General features: G+C 43.4%; 1 protein-coding gene across 20 annotated transcripts in view; it reads left to right on the top strand.

Moving 5' to 3' along the window:
• Ttll5 (tubulin tyrosine ligase like 5) overlaps window positions 1–19,358 on the top strand; it is a 237,788-nt gene that overhangs the window by 191,087 nt on the left and 27,343 nt on the right. For 18 of the 20 annotated variants that reach the window (XM_027418555.2, XM_027418564.2, XM_027418563.2 and 15 more), the window contains 3 exons: window positions 1,005–1,219; window positions 14,918–15,000; window positions 18,902–19,024. In XM_027418555.2, the coding sequence (XP_027274356.1) occupies window positions 1,005–1,219; window positions 14,918–15,000; window positions 18,902–19,023 (420 nt within the window). In that variant the 3' untranslated portion in view covers window position 19,024. The remainder of the gene's footprint in view (window positions 1–1,004; window positions 1,220–14,917; window positions 15,001–18,901; window positions 19,025–19,358) is intronic. The other 2 variants (XM_027418558.2, XM_027418559.2) reach the window with 1 other exon arrangement.

Below are 19,358 nucleotides of genomic sequence, written 5' to 3'. Positions count from 1 at the left end.
TTTGAATTCCAAGAACCCACATAAATGCCAGTGGGAGTGGTGGCCAGCTCGTAATTCAGCCTCAGAAGGCAGAGACAAGGGGATCATGGAGCAAGCTGGCTAGTAATACTAGCCATATCACCGACTCTGGATTAAAGAGACCCTGCCTCATTGAATAAAATGGAAGAAGCATCAACGATGAATTCCCACCATCAACCTCAGTTCTCCACATGCACATAAACACACACACAGGTGCCATACATCTGCAAACATGGATACACACATACATGCATATCACACACAAACATAAAAGTGGAAAAAGAAAAAATATTGCTAAGCATCCATTTGGAAGAAATGTGCCTTCATGTCCTGCAGATTGTGTGATTTTCACTATGTTTAGGTGGTGTCTTGGGCTTTAGAGGCCCACCTCTTGCAGAAAGTACCCAGTGTCAGTCATGCATTCACTGGGTGATGTGTTCATATAGTAAACTTATTTAAGTATTGTCAAATGTTTCATTTTACATTAAACTTTAGTTCATTGAGGTGCTGGGATTCTGAAACTTACCCTCAAGGTCAGGCATAGCTTGGCTCCTAGTTTCTGTTCCTGCCTCGTTTCCCCATCTGGTTGCGCAGGGTGCCCTGGCCACATGGGCATCTTTGTTTTCCTCCACACTGCAGTGTTGAAGTAGTCTAGTATCCCAGCCATGTTTCCAGGCCATTTTCCCTGACCTAGGAGGACAATCATTAAACACTGAGAGACCAAAAGCTTTTCTCATTCATGGGTGTTGACTAGCCCTCAGTGCCCAGGTGCCTTAATTCCTGAGTCAGGGTCTTTTTAAAGCCCCTGGCAACTCTTCTTTGAGAGACCCCAATTCTCTGAATCAAGATCTGTCCTGGCAACCTTAGGGGACTTTCCCTTCCTCTTTGCCCCTCTTCAGGGTAACAAATCAGTTGCATACAGCCCGAGGTGATAAAGGTGATGAAGGAGCTCTCCATAGATCATTTTCTTTTCTTTTTTCTAATAGGCAATCTTTGGCAGCCAGACACTACCTAACTCCAGTTTATGGACAATGAATAATGGTGCAGGCTGCAGAATTTCAAGTGCCACAGCTGGTGGCCAGAAGCCGAACACCCTGCCACAAAAAGTGGTGCCACCTCCAAGTTCCTCCACCTTGGTCTCCAAGCCCCCATCCAATCACAAACAAGTGCTCAGAAAGACAACATCCCAGAGGTCTTCCAAGTAAGTTTTCTGTAATAGTATGTGCGGTTTCCAATGTTGTATCAATTCTAAGCTAACTGCATTTTTTAGAAAACCTTCTAGACCATTTGAATTGAAATCACAACACCTGATGAACAACAGCGATACTTGAGACTCCGCCATGGTTGCAAATTGGAATCACCTGGGGAGGAGTTGAAGTATTAAGTATCTGGGCTCTACCCTGTGGGAGGGGCAGCTGCTGTGCTTTTAGGTTCCCTGGGAATTGTGATGTGGTATCTACAAGGTTCAAGATTATTTATTGCTAACCAACTCTGCCAGCCTCTGACAGGAGCTACAGAGAATGTACCAGGTAATGGTCCTGAACTGTTGGCTTAGAGGAAGGAGGCTCAAAAGGCCTCTCCCTCCCCATGCATCTCCTCTGGCTCACTCAGCACAATCCGATACTTTTAATTTCTTGTCAAATTCACCCCTCCTCTTCCCCTCGTTTGCATTTGTGTTTAGGCAATTAACTTCATCAGCACAGATCAAAGAACTGTGTAGCAATGGTATTTCTGATGCCTTTTGTAGGCCACCTATTTTATACTAAATAGGATACCTAGAACTATTTATTTATGTATCGCTCTTTCTCGTTAAGACGCCTCACTTGGCTATCCTTCAGAAGCTCAATTTTAGTTGTCAGAAACTCAGAACGTCTAGTTACAGCTTTTTTCCCCCCTTTGGAGGGTGAATCAAATTGTGGATTTGAGTCACAGAACAGTCCCCTATGGCTCTCTTAATCATATTGCTGTCATTATTCATTTACCCAACAAATATTTTCCCGGTACCTACTAAGCACTGAAGGGCAGGAGATTCAGCACTGCAGTGACCTCGTGCTCCCTAGAGCATGGGTGAAGGGCACTGGGAAAGGCTACAGGTGAATGCTGGTGGAAAGACAGCAGAGAAGCTGCTGTGGGGCCCTCCTGTCCTGAACCCCAGAAAGTGGAGTCAAATCCTGAAGAGTGCAGCCTACCGAACCCCCACCCCATTACACATTACTTAATCTCTTGGCCTTGGTTTCCTCATTTGTAATAATGGGGCAATAATCACCTACTTCATAGGTAAGTGGATAAGCAGGAACCAAGTGAGCTGGAATCATCCTCTGATGAGTGTTTAAGGCACTCTGCAGCTCTGAGAAGCTCACAGCTAACCATTTGAAAGCAAGTGTTGAATCTGCTGATATCTTCCTTGTGGACTCTACAGCAGGGGCCTTGGGGTCTGGGTGGTGCTGGTGAAGAGCTGGACTTGGGTGGCAGGGTTGGAAATTTGAAGGCACAGCTTGCTTTCTGCCCTGAACTTGCTGCTGGCAGGGAAGTCCTGCAGACTCCCGAGATGGAATTGCAGCTCTTTGGGCAAATTCTGCTTTGCTGAATTTTTGTGGTTTCTTCTTTGTGACAGGCAGGAGTGTGGGAAAACCGGAAACAGCTCAGCATCAAAAATGCACAGAAGGGGGGAAGCAAAGATTTCTTCAGAATTTAAGAAATATAATCCAAGTATCAGAAGGCATGCTGTGAGGCGTTGTTCCAGCAAATAGTTTCCAATTTGCCTTTAAAACTAGCATAAGCCTGTGGGGCTAAGTTAGCACTAATGGGGGCCTTAATATTCTCTCACGTGTGGGATACCCAGTGTTGTGGAGGCCCCATAGATATTTTCTATCATTATCATCATCATCATTATTGTGGGGGTAGCTGGGGAGAGGAGAGAGAGAATGGACCCACATATACTGTGGCACACACGTGGCGGCCAGAGAATAACTTTGGGGAGCCAGTGCTGTCCTGCCACCGTGGGTTCCAAGAACTGAACTCAGGTCATCAGGCTTTCACAACAAGAGTTTTTATGAGCTTACCTCTCTTCTCACTTAAAAAAAAAGTGTAGGTTTTTGTTGTTGTTGTTTATTTGTTTGTGGTTTTGCTTTCCTGAACTGACTCAATAAATTACATTAATTTTAGACTTAGCAAAAAGAGTTATAGGGTCAGCACGGACAGTCCCGAGATACCCACCAGCTTTGGTCACTGTTACCATGGTTCCCATAGGTAGGCTTAGGTCACTCTGCATTTGAAGAGTACACCAGACTGTGACGCTGTGACCGATGCAGTATTGTAAGCTAAACTTTATATTTTATTTGGATCCATGAAATCTTTTTTGTTTGTTGTTTGTTTTTCTAAACAAGCAGTACAGTCTTTTAATCCACAGAAATTTTCATGGCTCCTGGAATCAGAATCTTGAGCATCATTCAGGCCACCTTGCTCTTCTAGAGAGATTCTTGTTCCTGGTCAACCTAACAACTTCCTCACAGCTCTGTAATTCAGTTTCCTACCTTAAAATAGGAATAATGACAATAGTACCTGGCTAGAGGGATCATGAAGAGAAATGAATTCAGAAATGTTGAACACAAATACAGTATTGCTACACAATACATGCTAACTAAGGCTTATTTGTTGATATGGTTGACAGTTGAGATGACAGTCCAGAAAACTTCATGTATTTTTTACTGTGTTCCTGAAAGATGTGTTGCTTCATTTGTTCCCATCTTGTTATAGCCTTCATTCTGGCTCACTCAGATTAACCAAGAGCCTTCCTTTCTGACTGGTGGGACTGAGTCACACTCAAGAATGCCACTGTTGCCCCAAGAGACACAGCTAATGAGAAGTTGTAATGAGCATTTCACTATGCCAAGCCCTGTGCTTTTGGGTTGAACTTCAAGCTTCTCCTAGCACAGAGGTTGGCATCAGACAGGCAGAAGCAATTTCCAAGAGCATCATCAAAGTTTCCACATCCTAGAGGTTGAGTCTGGAGAACAATAGAGCATAAAAGATGGAATGTCGTTTGGATTTGGGTGCAAAGGGAGTTGAAAATCAAAACATTGGGGTCCTATTTCATTATGATAATATTCAAGTGTTTTTCCCATCTGTGAAACAAAACCTGCTGCCCCTCCTGAATAATTCGCCAAAATAGCTTGTTTTCTGTTGATACAGTTGAAAGTTTCTTCGTGAGTGCATTTGTGTTTAGTCTCACTTCACAGCCATTTGTTTTTTTTTTGGTCCCCTCTTGGTCCAGCAGCTCTTGTTATCATTCACAAATTCATATACTCCCACTCTACTTAAGAATAATTTGTCAGTTCTTTGAAGAGAGTAGATGTTTCTTCCTTCTTTCCCTTCCCCTTGCTTATTTTAACTATTTACATAGGACCGATCACCTTTCTTAATTTTCCTCTAAGGCTTGAGACATTTCATAATTTAGTGTCCATCTCACCTCCTCCTTTGTGGCATATTTTCTACAAAATAAGTGAATTAAAAGGGTTGACAATTAAATGCATCTGAACTGTTTGTTCCTTGTAATGTGTCTTTTCAGAGCCAGGATCACATGTATGTCCCAGGAAACATGAGAAAAGAAACCCAAGGAGGTTTAAGATTGACAGGCAAACTGATAGGCTCAAGATGGGTTTGAATGAACCAGATCAAAGTGGTTGTAACTTGGGAAAATTCTCCTAAGAAAGTAAGGGAATTGAGGGAGAAGGGTTGGTTCAGTGGTAGAGCAGGTATGTGGCCCTGGGATCCTAGAGGAGAGAGGGTGGGGAAGGACAGGAAAAGAGAGGAGAGGAGAAGGACGACAAAGAGCGAACTACAGTATTTAAGCAACCTTAGTGGAAATTTTGGGTGTTTTGTTTGTTTGTGTTTTTGAGACAGGGTTTCTCTGTGTGGTCCTGGCTGTCCTGGAACTCACTCTGGAGACCAGGCTGGCCTCAAACTAACAGAGATCCTCCTGCTTCTGCCTCCCGTGTGCTGGGATTAAAGGTGTGTGTCACCACGAGCAACCTTAGTGGGAATTTTGAAAGGTAACTAACTGGTGTCTTGTGCCAGCACCTAGGACAATGGTGTTTGTTAAAGACTTTGGGATTAGGAGAAGGAAAGTATCAAGAGCTAAGCAGCCAGGTCAAGCCAAGTATATGCAAATGACTGGAGTGTTTTCGGAGGTTGGCAGTCTTATGAAACCTGCTCTGGGATAAATGTCAGAAGAGCATGAAAATAAATACCCATTCAGACACATGCTTGTGTATTACAGCTGTTTCTTATGTGAGTCATTGCAATGAAAAGATTCTAGGGAAAGTACTCAGGAGTTGTAGTGGTCCAAACCTCCTTGTTGTGGGTATATCCAGTGTTGTGCTATAGATTAACCATTATCTGTCCATCTTTCAGTCTTTTATTATATGGGGTGAAGGAACATGGCTGAGTTTGTTGCATATCCATCCTGTATAGGGAGTACTCAATGTATTCCTAAAAGTGGTCATTCTAATTAGTAGCTGTAAAGCTTTCTTGCTATAGTATGAACTACAAGTGGAGGAGGATACACAGGTAGCTGAGCCAGAACTGGCACTCTTAGCACCCAGCATGCTAACCACAGACTTCCCAGCAGACCACTGGCTTCAGAAGTCCCTACCACTCCTCTTAAATTGCATGTGTACAGCAAATGCAGATTAATCATCCTAAAATACTGCTTTTGGAAATCCAAAGTAAGCACTCAGGAACTCGGCCTCTTCCCTTCCATGCCAGTCTTAGCACTTAAGTGGCTGGTGAAGCACTCAAAAGGAGGGAAGAATGATGCCACTCTGATGCAGAGTGGTGGGGAATTCCTGCTAGGTGCTACCCACAAAGGACTGGGTTGAAGAACAACATTGAAACATTGAAGGCTTTTATATGGCTTCCTGGAGAGTGCAGTCTGGGAAATGAGTGGAAGGCTGGAACCCTCCCACGTGGCCCCCACTCACCAGGGGACAGAGCCTGGACCTAGGAGAAATAAGCAGTCAGGAAGTTAGAGTCTCCTGTCTTCTCTCTGTTACCGTCATCACCTGAGTTGTGGCTTGGGAGGGCTTTGGTTTTTGCTTTTGATGTGGACATCAGAGAGACAGGGTCTAGCATCCACCTCAGCAGATACCACACTAGTTGTGTGTAGGTGAGTAGTAAGTAGTGTAAGAGTCCTGGAATGATGAGTCTTCTTTTAGTGGTTCATACGTGGGTCATTGGATTAAAAACCTTACCTTTCGTCCCTGCCTGCTGTGAGTGAAATAGTAACATGATTGATAGAGATTTCCTTCCCTCACTTTGCGCCTCTTAAGACTTCCTGCTTTAAAGATGAGCAAATATTGAAAGCTCCCTGGGTCTGAGGATGGATTAAAAGGATTTATGGTAAAGATCCAGAGGCGTTGCCAGCCCCTAAAATAAGCTGAAGTGTGAGAGAGAACAGCATTTCAGAAAACTCTTTAGTTGTATTCTTAACAGACTTTGACAGTGGAGTGTATCATGTTTTAAGTTTTAAGCAAAAGTGTCAGAGAAAGCGGCGCATGCAGCAGGCACCAGAGCTACCTGTGAAAAACCAGGAGAATTCAGTGACTTAAAGACAGGCACAGGGGAACAGGGAATTCCTGAAACAAAAGATGCTCCTCAAAAAACTGGGGGTAGAAAGTATGCTTACAAAGGTTGAAAAAAAAATAATTAGAAGGAAGAGAAATTCAGCCTGAAACAATGTCTTCCAAAAGAGAATTGTCAGTATTGTAAGCACAGTAGATCTAAAACAAGGAAGGGCACATTAGGCTCTTGAATAACGTAATTAACAAGTCGGTAGAGAAATAGCTTGACCGGGATGGAATAATTTTTAAGGCTGGAAAAATATTATCCTACCGCTTTACAGTGAAATGACAAAATGCCCAAGTAATTTGGAAATTTTTAAGCATTATTTTAAGTAACTAGTATCAAAGTTACATTGAAGACTTCTCTGGAAATAAGAATTGTATATACCAAAAGTTGTACCTGAAATGTAGTCAGAGATGTACTCAAAGGTCAATTCATAATCTCCATCATTTTCTCAGAAAGACTTTAAAAAAAAATATGAATCAAAATGTAGGCTTCCTGGCTTGTCGAAGTGTCAACTCTACTGAGTGTCCTAAACCCTCTTGAATTGGGAATTGGTGTTTTTTAGTGTGGTTTTAATTTCTTGCCTTTGCATCTATATCTACTGTCCTGTCCTCAACTTCCAAGATAAATCTACCATCTATCTCCCTGTTTATTTTTTTTCTTTTCTCTGAAACTATTTCATTTGTGTTTGCGTGTGTGAGAGAATGTGGGCAGGTGTGTACCACACCCATTTGTGGAGGTCAGAAGACATTGTCCAGCGGTTACTTGTCACCTTGCACCTTGTTAAGGCAGTGTCTTCAGTCTTGTTTCTGTTGTGGGGCTGATGCTCCAGGCTGGTTGGCTTGGGACCTTCTGTTCCATCCTCCTGTCTCCACTCTTGTTTTTACTGCAGGAGTGAGGAGGGTTGGGATTATAGGTGAGTGCCATCACGTCCAGCTTTGTACATGAGTTCCCGGAAACAAACTGGATCCAACTCAGGTGGATGGATTTGTGTGACACTGATAGGGTTTTTTTTTTTTTTTAAGCACATGTATGTACTTAACATTATAAATTCAAAATATATAAATCAAAGACACTAGCTTACAAAGAGAAATTGCCCAACTGTCAGTCATAATGGGTGGTTTATTTAAATGTCTTTTTAATCGTGCATTTGACCTATTTTCTTTGATAGTTCTATTGTTTTCACACACATACCGGAATTACACCTCCCCACTTGAAGCTCTTCCTTATTGAAATACACCCATATCAGTAACTCAAACAAAATAACTACTATTTTGAATGATTACAGTGTATAATTAGCATTTTTCTTTAATGGGTAACTTTTAATCTTTATGGCTACCACACATAATAAAAATGCATTTAATATGCAATCCAAGAAAATAGATATGTTCATTTGTGAAACAAAATGTCCTAAGTATTTTTCTGTTGTTTGTTAATTTATTTATTTATTCTTAGTTACGTGTATGTGTGTGAGCTCATGGAAGCCAGAAGAGGGTGTTACATCCCCTGGAGCTGAAGTTGCAGATGGTTGAGTGCACTCAATGTGGTGCTGGGAACTGAATTCAAGTCCTCTTAAGAATAATGCACACTCATAATGACTAACCCATCTTTCCAGCCCCATCTTATTTTTAATGCTGATTGTGAACCCCTAGATTGGTTTTACAACTCATATATGTGTTACAACTCACCAGCCTCTTAAAAATCTTAGTAGTTCTGCCTGCTCCTAGCGGAAGATACATTTTTTTTTAGGTAGGATGATCACAAAAGTTCAGCATATGTTGTGCCACCAAGTATCAGTTTCTATTCTTTAACCATAATGAACTTGATATTGATAGCTTCTAAGTTTTTAAAGTTTATTTAGTGGTATTTCTTAAGTATGCCCATTACTTATAATTTAGAGGTAACCGTAAAATTACTTCACACTAAAGTAATGTGGATGTGCTGTAACAAATCTGCTTCCAAGCTGTTTTTGTTGTTACTCCTGGAATCAAACTCAGCACCTCATGCATGTTGGGCAAGTACTCTTCCCCTGAGCCACACCCCTGAGCCTAAATCATTTACTGCAGATATATTTATTGAGAAAGAAAAAGTAGGCTAGAGAGATGGCTCAGTGGTTACGAGCACTTACCGTTCTAGGAAACACAATTTTGGTTCCAGCATCTGCATCCAGAGGCTCACAACCACCTGTAGCTCCATCTCCAGGGTATCTGGTGCCTCCTCTGGCTCTGCAGGCACTCAGGTGCATGTGTATTCATGCATGTGCTCTCTCCCTCCCTCTCTCCCCCCTCTCTCCACCTTCCCCCCCTCTCTCTCTCTCTCTCTCTCTCTCTCACACACACACACACACACACACACACACAGGTGCACTCATGTACACACACACACATTAACCTTAAACCTTTCTTTAAAGTCAAGAGATAGAAAATTAAATGAGTTAATTATATAATCTGAACAGCTATAAAAAACAGTTGGGGCAACTAATTTAAATAAAGAAAAAGTCAGGTGTTGATGTACGTCTTTAATCCCAGCACCTGGGAGGCAGAGGAAAGTGGATCTCTCTGAGTTCGAAGCCAGCCTGGTCTACAAAGCTACACAGAGAAACCTTGTCTCTAAAAATAAAAAGAGAAGAAGAAGAAACAAAGAAGGAGAGAGAAGAAAGGAAGGAAGAGAAAGAAAGAAAGAAAACCAACTGTAGGACTGTTGGAAAGAAGTTAGAAGATAGGTAATCTGTGAGAGTTCTTACTAAGAAAATTCAAAGATCATGTTCCATTTGGGGAGCATTCATTTCCTTAGCCTACATTGTATTCTAAGGATCTCTTCTCACCCTTAGGAGTTGCTTATCACTGTTTGAGGCCGGGTGGGTTTTTTTTTTTTTTACTAATCTCTAAATTATGTATTATGTGTGCATGTGTGTGGGTACCCATGAAGGCCAGAAGAGGGCATAAGATCTTTAGAGCTGAAGTTACAAGTAGTTGTGAGTCACCCAGCATGAGTGCCAGGAATGGAACTCTGGTCCTCTGCAAATGCAACAAGTATTATTAACTGCTGAGCCATCTCTACAGCCCCACTACCAGCATTCTGTAAAAATGATTGAATTTGGAGTGTCTTTAGGACATTTTCAAATATGACAGTCAGTATCTCAAGTTCTGGCTTTGTGCACGGTCTGAGTGTTTTTTTTTTCAGTGAATTCTTGCTTCCTGTCCTGGCTACTTTATTGTCACCTTGACACAACTTAAGAGTTATTTGGGAATAGGGACTCTCAATTGAGAAAATGCCTCCCTAAAAATTGCCTGTAAACAAACCTGCAGTGTGTTTTCTTAGTTTCTGATTGGTATAGTGTACTCTGCCCATTATGGGTGATGCTATCCCTGGGCAGGTGGTCCTGGGGTGTAGAAGAAAGCAAGCTGAGCAAGCCAGGAGGAGCAAACATTCCTCCATGACCCCTGCTTCAATTCTTCCAAGTAAACTCTTATTCTAAAGCTCTGGACTAGGGTACCAGTATCTGATGGGGGAGGTCCTTCTGTGTATATGTTTGTCTTATTGGCTGATAAATAAAGTACTATTGTCCAATAGGGAAGCAAGTTAGGTGGGACTAGGAGTCAGGGAGGATTCTGGGAAATGTATTAAAGAGAAGTCGTGTGAGCCAGGCAGGAAGTGACATAGCAGGCAGACTCAGAATATAAGCAGGGATAAACAGGAAATCGATGTCTTCCTCCCCATCTCTTCTCTGGAGCCGCCATGTGAGCCTGACATGAGAGGACGCATGCTGCCAGTGTCCTCGATCAGATAAGTCTTTATAAAATATATAGATTAATAATTATGGTTGATACTTAAGACAGAGATAGCAGATAAGAAATCCTGGTCATTGGCCAGCCGCACTGTACCTAATATTGATCTCTGTGCATTATGTTGGGCAACCACATGGCGACGGGGCTTGGGTGGCTGGTGGAAAGATTTATCAATACAAGTATCCATGAGTTAGAGATGGGAAAGCCTTGGGAAGGACCTGAAGCATCCAGCACTGACCTGTAACCAGCCTAGTGAGGTACTCAACAAAACAGATGGTGAGGGAAAGCCTATCACTTCAGCAAGCGTCCGTGAATTGACATAATGGGCAAAAGCAAGAGCAGAAGAAACCATTACAAGAGGAAACACAGATCCACCAAAAAAGGACATCGATCCTCACTGGCCAAATGGATAACAGGGCAGTTCCTCACCATAATCCTCAAGACCCTAGCCAAAGAGTGTTCAGGCTGCCTGCATGCCAGTAGAAGTTCTGGACAACCTTTGACTGGCTTACATCCCCCAGGTAGAGGCTTTCCTAGTCCTACCAGAAGTCTTTTCAAAGTGATGAACACAGACAGTGTTTATCTTACAGGGATATTAGTGATAATTCTTTATTGAACTTCTTTGGTGATCCATTCCTCTGGGTTGCAACCCTATGGGAGTCGAATGACCCTTTTACAGGGGCTGCCAATCAAAAGACATAGGTTTACATTACAGTTTATAACACTAGTAAAATTACAGTTTCTTATGGTTGTGGGTCACAAAGTGAGGAACTGTCTTAAAGGGTCACAGCATTAGGAAGGATAAGAAACACTGCTTTAGAAGAAGAATGCCTGTGTTGAGTTCTTTCTTAGGCTTTAGAAAAGGAAAAGTAGGCAGACAGGGGCAAGTGACTCAACCCAGGCTACAAAGTGTACCTTTAATATTTCAGGAACCTGTGTAGATCATAGCTGTGGGCAAGTCCCAAAGGAAATAGTGGCTAAATGAAAACAGCATGCTGTCCTAAACAGAATGGTTTGAATGACAACGGTCATCAGGACAGCGGTGATAACGTGGCATCTGTTTAGTGTGATACCTGTCATTGAGCTTTGATGTCCTTTATATTCACTGTCTTCCATCCCAGCATCCTATGATCCTGTGACACTGTTGCCCAAGAATAGCAGCTACCTTGAAGATAGCCAGAGAGAGCTGCAAAATAGCTCAGTAGTGGAGTACTAGGATACATGAGACCGTTGATTCCATCCTGTGTGCCGGAGGAGGGGAGAAGAGAGGGGAGGAGTAAGACAATCAAAGAACTGCTATGCTGGTTTCATTTCTGTTTCTGTGATTAAAAACACTGACCAAGCCAGGCATTGGTGGCACACACCTTTAATCCTAGCACTTGGGAGGCAGAGGCAGGTGGATCTCTGAGAGTTTGAGGCCAGCCTGGTTTACAGAGAGAATTCCAAGACAGGCTCCAAAGCTACAGAGAAACCCTGTCTTGAAAAACCAAAATAAATAAATAAATAAATAAATAAATAAATAAATAAATAAATATAACAAAACACTGACCAAAAGCAACTTGGGGGTCAGAGGTGTTATTTCAGGTTAGAACTCCAGATCACAGACCGTCACTGAGGAAAGTCAAGGCAGGACCTTGAAGGCAGGTCTGCTTGTTATCCCACACTGCATTACATTTTACCAACTGTGGTAGTTTGAATGTAATCCCCCCCCATAAGCTCATAAGAAGTGGCACTATTAGGAAATGGGGCTTTGCTGGAGTAGATGTGGCCTTGTTGGAGGAAGTGTGTCACTGTGGAGCTGGACTTTGAGAGCTCTCATATACACTCAAGCCATGTCCAGTGTCTCAGACCACTTCCTTTTGCCTGTGAGTCTCAGCTACCTCTCCAGCATCATGTCTGCCTGCAGGCCACCATGTTGCACCATGATGATGATGGACTAAAACTCTGAAAATGTAAGCCATCCCAATTAAATGTTTCTCTTTATAAGAGTTGCTGTGGTTATGGTGTCTCTTCACAGCAATAGAAACCCTAACAAAGACACTAGGGAATTGATTTCACAGTCAGAGGTACATCAGGGACCATGGAGGCTAGCTGGCTTGCAGTCTCGCTTTTATTATAAGCTTTCTTACACAGTCCTGACCACCTTCCTAGGGATGGTCCCACCAATAGTGAGTTAGCTCTCCTATGTCAGTTAACAGTCTCCTATACATACACACCCACAGACTGATCTGGTCTAGGCAATTCCTTAACTTAACCTCTACTCTCAGATGGCTCTAGGCTGTCATGTTGATAGTTAAGGCTAAGGAGGACAACTCTATCCCTGTGTTCTTATCCCTGTGTAAATATCCCTGAAATACAAAGAATCATTTTGGGGCAAGTGCAAAAGAACACTCCCACCCTGGCTAGCCATGTTTAGAGTGGGCTGCCCAGAAGTTGTAATGTATTTTCCCAAGGAAATGATGTTAGCACAACACAAACATGTTTACCCATAGTGTGCCAAAACCAGTCATAACAGACCAAAACCATTTTGGATACTAGGTTTCCATGGAAAATTTCACTCAGATTTTTCCCCTTAAATTGCTGGACACTTTTCTCCACTAAAGAGTAGTAAGGCCCTATGGATGACCCTATAGAATCATAAGTCCAGCTCCCAGCCTTGTAGTGCTTATGGAAGGATGATGGGAGGGTGAATGGAATTGGACACAGGGGCCTGGAGATCGTGGGATAGGAAAAGATTAAAGCCTTTTAGGGGGGAGAGAAAGTTGGGAGTTCCAGAGAGGCTAAAAGAACTCACTTCCAGGATCCCTTCACTGTTCCTTCTGTGAACCCAATGAGTTTGTCCTCCCTGCCTCCCTTTTTATTGTTCATACACAGGGTTTAATGAAACTGAGTTCAACCTCATACTGCTCCCTACTCAACTGTTCTTAAAGCAAGCACAATAGCTTTAATATTTGTTTATTTGTTTGTTTACTTCTGTCAAGAAAATGGCCATGCTTGCCCCCACCCCCACCCCTAGCCCACCCCACCCCCAGTACTTCTTTCTCAACTGGAATTGCAAGAGCAAATATTCACTCTTTCCTTATATGGTTTCCAAAGGTTCCCGGGACAGTTGGTATAAACCTGCTCCTGGCTCAGAATTATTGAACAAATTTATTTCTTCATAAAAATGTTTTTCCTCCTCTCCACTCTGGGCCAACACCTATTTCTTAGAATGTCATGACTCAACTAAAATAGGATTTCCTCAGAAAGGTCATCCTTGCCCTTGCCCTTCACCAGTGAACCCAAGCTCCCTGCTCGTCTCTCCTCCAGTCACTTCTGCTTGGCTCCTTTCATTCCTCACACATTTACATCTTACATGTTTACTTTCATGTCTGCTGCACCACCCATCGTGAAACACTGGGCGTGCTGAGTATTTTTTTTATGTGAACCAGTGAGTAGGATAGCCACATTAGGGGAGGGGGTCCAAAGACTATTGGATAAATGCTAAACAGTACAAAACCAAAGAAATGAGCAAACAATAGCCCTAAACTCTCAGCTAGAATGTTTATATACCAGCTAAAGTTAAGGTAGATTTTTTTAAATAAGTAAATGTGTTTGTAAGCACAATGGGTCGGATTTCTTCCAAAACTGTATATTAAGTATCTTGTATAAGCAAAATGCCTCAAGTGAAGGAGGCTGTTAATAGTTTCTGTCTTCATAGAGCTTATGTTCCTGTCAAGATAGCAAATAGGATGCATTCATCTACATAAATTGCTAATTATAACTTTGAAACTTGTGATTTGATGAATGCAGCGAAAAGTTACAGAAATCTGTAAGAGCTTTTAACAGGGAGATTTGACGTAATCTGTAGCCGACATGCCAGAAGAGACTTTCTGAGACATGCTGGAAACCTGTGCACCAAGAACCATCATTGTCACCTCCTCCAGAGTTGGCCTGAAGGGAGGTGCCAAATAGAAGTGCCTCAGCCTAATATGGGCTGTTTGCACTTGGTAATTCTTGTCTGTGTACTGCAGGTTGAATGCTAGGCAACCCATTGTATGATAGCCACAGATATCTTAGCCTTGTTCGATATCCCAGGCCAGAGAAGGATGATGGTGACCAATCTGTTCCTCCTTCCTTCCCCAACTAAGAGCCACTGCTCTACGTGAAATGTGGTCTTTAAAAAATGTGACTTATCTAAGTCAGAACCACGAACTCAGTTTTCATTCAGTAAATGACTAGTGAGAAAAGAACCATGCAATTGGGAATAAACAAAAGGTCAGTTTTGAAATACATAATATTCTGGGAGATGGATGTATCTATTGGTGAAAGAAATAATCTGTGGGAACATGACATTTTAACAAAGGCTTAAAAGGAGCATGGGAGTTTGTGCTATGAGAAGAAACACCAAGACCAAGGAGAAGGCTGTTGGAGGGTCTGTCCTTGACCTTGCCTCTCCATCAGCGCCTTCCTGCCTGCAGGTCTCACCAGGCTCCTTTGTGTTTCAGAGGCTCCTCCACAGAAGGGCAGCTGAATGGACTTCAGAGCAGCCTTAACCCTGCAGCGTTCATGCCCATCGCCAGCTCTGCAGGTCAGTGGCCAACAGCTCTTCTCTGGGTGGGGCAGCAAGGAAGGTGGCATCTGACAATTCTCTCCTTTGCCTTTGTCAAGAACATCAGCTTAAAAGAACAAATAATCCAGGCTTTGAAAGCATTGGCAGATAGGTATTTTGCTAACATTTTTTTCTTTAGAATGATACAACAGCCTGGGGTAAGTGAGTTGTATTTTGTTTTGTTTTTTGAATCAGCGGGGTAAATGCAACATGCTTGCATTTAGAATACTGTCAGAGTTTTAATGGTAAGTGCACACTCCCTGTGTTTGACTGGTACTTCACTATTCACACAGTATTTCTGCATGGTGGATCTCTCGGCCCTCACCTCACAACAGCTTCATGAGATCCATCTCCTACCTCTCCTCACATGAGGAAACTAAGACTCAGCATATTAGTTGTACATGCTTCATCCATAGTTAGAGATCTGGACTTTGATGTAAGTCTTGTTGTGTAGATGCCAAAGGTCTGTTGGCAGGGCCCATAGCACCTCATTGTAAGTGCATATATGGAAGTGGGTAGCAGTAAGCCAGAGAAATTTTTGCATAATAATTCATAATCATGCACTAATCAGAAAACTGAAAGTCACTCTGACTCAGATCAACAAACATTGACTGCTGACCATGTACTGTGGAACAGGTCATTTGGCCCCTGAGTTCCACACAACACAGGGCAAACAAAGTGGTCTCCATTCTGCCTGGGATGCTGAGAGACTCGAGGTGATGGAAAAGGCATGGGGAGTGGCTACAGGAGATTCTGTGATTGATTCTGGTACTAGGGACATGGAGGAATGACAACAGACAACATGACTAGGCCTTTGCTGTATGTAAAGCTGTGTGTTGAGTGTTTTGTAGTAACCTCATTGTCAAATATGTAAATGTAAGAACTGAGAGCCCCTGTCTTTTTATGTGTAGAGGAATGAACAGATTGTGAAGTACATCTAAAGTGTCATGGAATACACGCAATGAATGCAGAGGCCCTGTGCCATGCACATGTATGTGCTTTTTCTACAGACTCCATTTGTTAGTATGGCTGGGGAAAGGTATGTGCCAGAGATGGCAAGAGAAAAGTGGTCAAATATCAGGGCCAGTCATAGCCATGAGGGAACTTGTCGTCATCCTGACAGCCGCAAGAAGCCCTGGAGGAGTTCAGGAAGAGTACAGAGCGTATGACAGGGAGTGGCAGTGCCCCTGAAAGTGATAGCAGATTCCCTGAGAAGCTTGGCATATCATGAGGACAGTTCCAAATGTCTCACTGCTTTATTTTGAGAATTAAATGAAGCAGTATGTACAGAAGGACTCTTCCTACATCCAGCATAGAAGCATAAAAATTAGTTCTCCACCAGGGGGTGGTGGCACATGCCTTTAAGCCTTGCACTTGGGAGGCAGAGACAGGCGGATCTCTGTGAGTTCCAGGCCAGCCTGGTCTACAGAGCAAGTTCCAGGATAGCCTCCAAAGCACAGAGCAACCTTGTCTTGAAAAAAAAAAAAATTAGTTCTCCTTCACAGCATCAGAGTCTGAATTCAGGAGATATTTGCTGCCTCTGCGTTTGTGGCCCTCCCCATAAATACTAGAGCATGGTGGTGTTTGCTGTTTCATGCTGGACATTGTACCACACCTCACATGTTCTAGGTGCTCTGCGCTGAGAACAATCCCCAGCTCTTAGAGCACAGCAGCTGTGCTTAGGGAAGTAAAACATGCACCAGGAACTGTGATAGCAAGAAGTGATGACTGAGAACCATGGACAGGTTTGAAGTCTCTGGTTCACAGCAATTAGAGCCCCTTCCCTCTCCCCATGCCTTAAAATGGAGAAGTTTGCAAGACCTAGGAGCCCTGACTACTTCCTATGCATTCTCTTAGTTTTTCGAGGCAGGGTCTCTTTGTGACTTTGGAGCCTGTCCTGGAACTAGCTCTTGTAGACCAGGCTGGTCTCGAACTCTCTGGCTGAGGGAATTAGAACCGTGAAGGATCAGCTGGGTCATGATTGCATCAGCTTGGTGGCCCTTGATGCCATCAGTTAGATTTTGCCAAAGTCATACTGTATTTGTGTCAGCCTAAAGGACAGGTCAAGCATTTATATTCTCCATCAACCATTTTCCCTGCTTTCACCCTAAAGTAACGGCCAGATGATTGATTGCTCCTGCCTTGTTCACTCACCAGATATTTAGTGCGTTGTCACCCCGTGACTCGAGGCCTCTGCATGTTGTTGGGTTTATTATCTGTGACTTCCCCGATGCTAAGGAAACACTGAAGTGCAGGAACTAGTAAGGGCTGACACTTCCGTGAGTTCCCAGCACACGTGGCATTGGCAACTGGTAGTGAGTAACTTGCCCTGCCTGGCAGTGTCTCAGCAATGCAGCTTGTGATTTCTACAGAGCTGGATTTGAAAGCTCTTCTAGAGTTTCAGAGGGGTGCTCTGTGCGAAGGATACAGGGCTGCCACTAGCAGCAGTTTTCCTTAAGCCCAGAAGAAGGGAGTGGGGGAGAAAGGGAGGGGGACAGAGAAAGAGAACACAGCGATGCCATTTTACTATCCTCAGCTGTCTTCCAAATACCTTTAACCCCTGTCTTGTACAGTAACAGGCCCATAAATATAGCTCATGTCTGTTTCCTGGCCTTTAACCCTTCTCTTTCATCTGGCTGACTCCACTTTAAGATGTGCGACTTTGCAGGTAGCTCTGAGTTGTAAAACAGCTGATCCCTTTACCACTGGTGGGCTAATTGGATTCTTTCTTTTATGCACATCAGGTAAAATAGCAACTCTCCTAGCCGAGGGTCTGGAAGGAATGCTGCCTGAATGTTATCTTTCTTAACTTCCCTACCTCAAGCCTTACATTCTCAATTTGCAATGAAAGGAAGGGGGAGAGTCAGCAGATTTGGAAACTTGAGAAGGAAGCTGGAGTGAGGGCCCTTGGCCCCGAGCCAAACTCAGTGGCTCTCCTTCTTTATAACCATGGTGCTCCTTCTTGAGCTCTGAAGTGCTAATGGTGAACTAGAACAGCAAAGAAGGCAAATTAGGATAACCACAGTGCTACAGTTACTATAGGGATCTGCAGCCACACCCTCTGCCCTGACCCGGCCCACTCCTTACCAGCTGTAAAGCATCCTACCTGGAATACAGCCTCTGGCCCTACACCCTTATTCTTAAGTTCCTACTGGTCTTCCGTTATGGATGGGACCTTGCTCTCTTGAAAATCATTGATGGATGTCATTTACAGAAAGAAAGAAGCATTGTCCTGTTAAATGCCCCTTGTCTCCAGTCCTAGTGAAATGTACAGTAGCTCCATGATCTTTTCATGGGGACAGCACAGAATCATCTCAGTGTGACTGTGCCTACCCACTCCCCTGCTGACTTGAGACAAGAGAAATGAACTTACTTTAATGTAAAGTAAATCCAGAGGGGCTAACACCCTCAGGACCTAGAAGTCACTTTCACTTCCAAGTGACTTGCTTGCCTGGCAGCTGCCCGTGGAATGACCTGTTTTCATTGTCAGATTATTCCTCATACGTTATGCCGTTGTTGGAGCTCCTCTGTGGGTCTGAACACATGAAGTTTAGAATGAAACAAGCAATGCTCCTGGGGTGATGGCCCTAGTGTCTGGTGCCCTCTTCTTTTCCTTCCATTCCCCCCTTTCTATGCCTGTTATTAAGACTCCCGGAGCATTCTTCTGGCGAGGGGTGGAGGGTAAGATTTTGAGGGGATGCCCACTCCTGTACTGTTGGGAAGCAGAAGAGAGGCATGGAGTTGCTGCTTGGCAGGAGGTGGGGTGGCAACATCTGAGAACAATGATTCCCAAGCCTAGTTTGAGATTTTACCTCTTGTCCTTTGGGCCAAGATCAAATACAGTGTTAAGTGGGGATTTTTTTTTTCTTCATTTTTCCAGGATCTTTGGAAGCTCCCCAAGTTATTTTCGCCAGATCCAAACCCTTACCCACACAGTCTGGAGCCCTTGCTACAGTTCTAGGACAGAGAAAATCAAAGTCGGTGAAGTCAGGGACAATTTAAGGTAATAGTAAGAATAAGAGCGTATTTTTGTCGTTATCACTTTCTGACTTCGTGCCACAGCTAGGGACTTAGTAGCTATGAAGAAAAGCGATGCAGTACAGGCACGTAGCTCACTGGTGAACCATATGCTTAGCATGCACGAAGTCCTGGGTCAGATCCCCCAGTACTAACAAAGAGAAAAAGGCAGTCAAGTGGGCCTTTATTAGGACTACTCAAACCTGGGTCAAAGTTCAACTGTGCATAGCTAGCTTCTGTGCTGTCCTGGCCCCCCAGAAGGTGGCGCTGTAGCAGTAAGAACCTTCTGGGCTGTTATTAGAAGCTTTTGTTTAAAAAAT

The sequence above is a fragment of the Cricetulus griseus genome, chromosome 5, assembly GCF_003668045.3.
Source record: "Cricetulus griseus strain 17A/GY chromosome 5, alternate assembly CriGri-PICRH-1.0, whole genome shotgun sequence".
In the NCBI taxonomy this organism is placed as follows: domain Eukaryota; kingdom Metazoa; phylum Chordata; class Mammalia; order Rodentia; family Cricetidae; genus Cricetulus; species Cricetulus griseus.
Note: the sequence above shows the minus strand (reverse complement) of the source record. Positions and strands in the feature narration are given on the sequence as shown.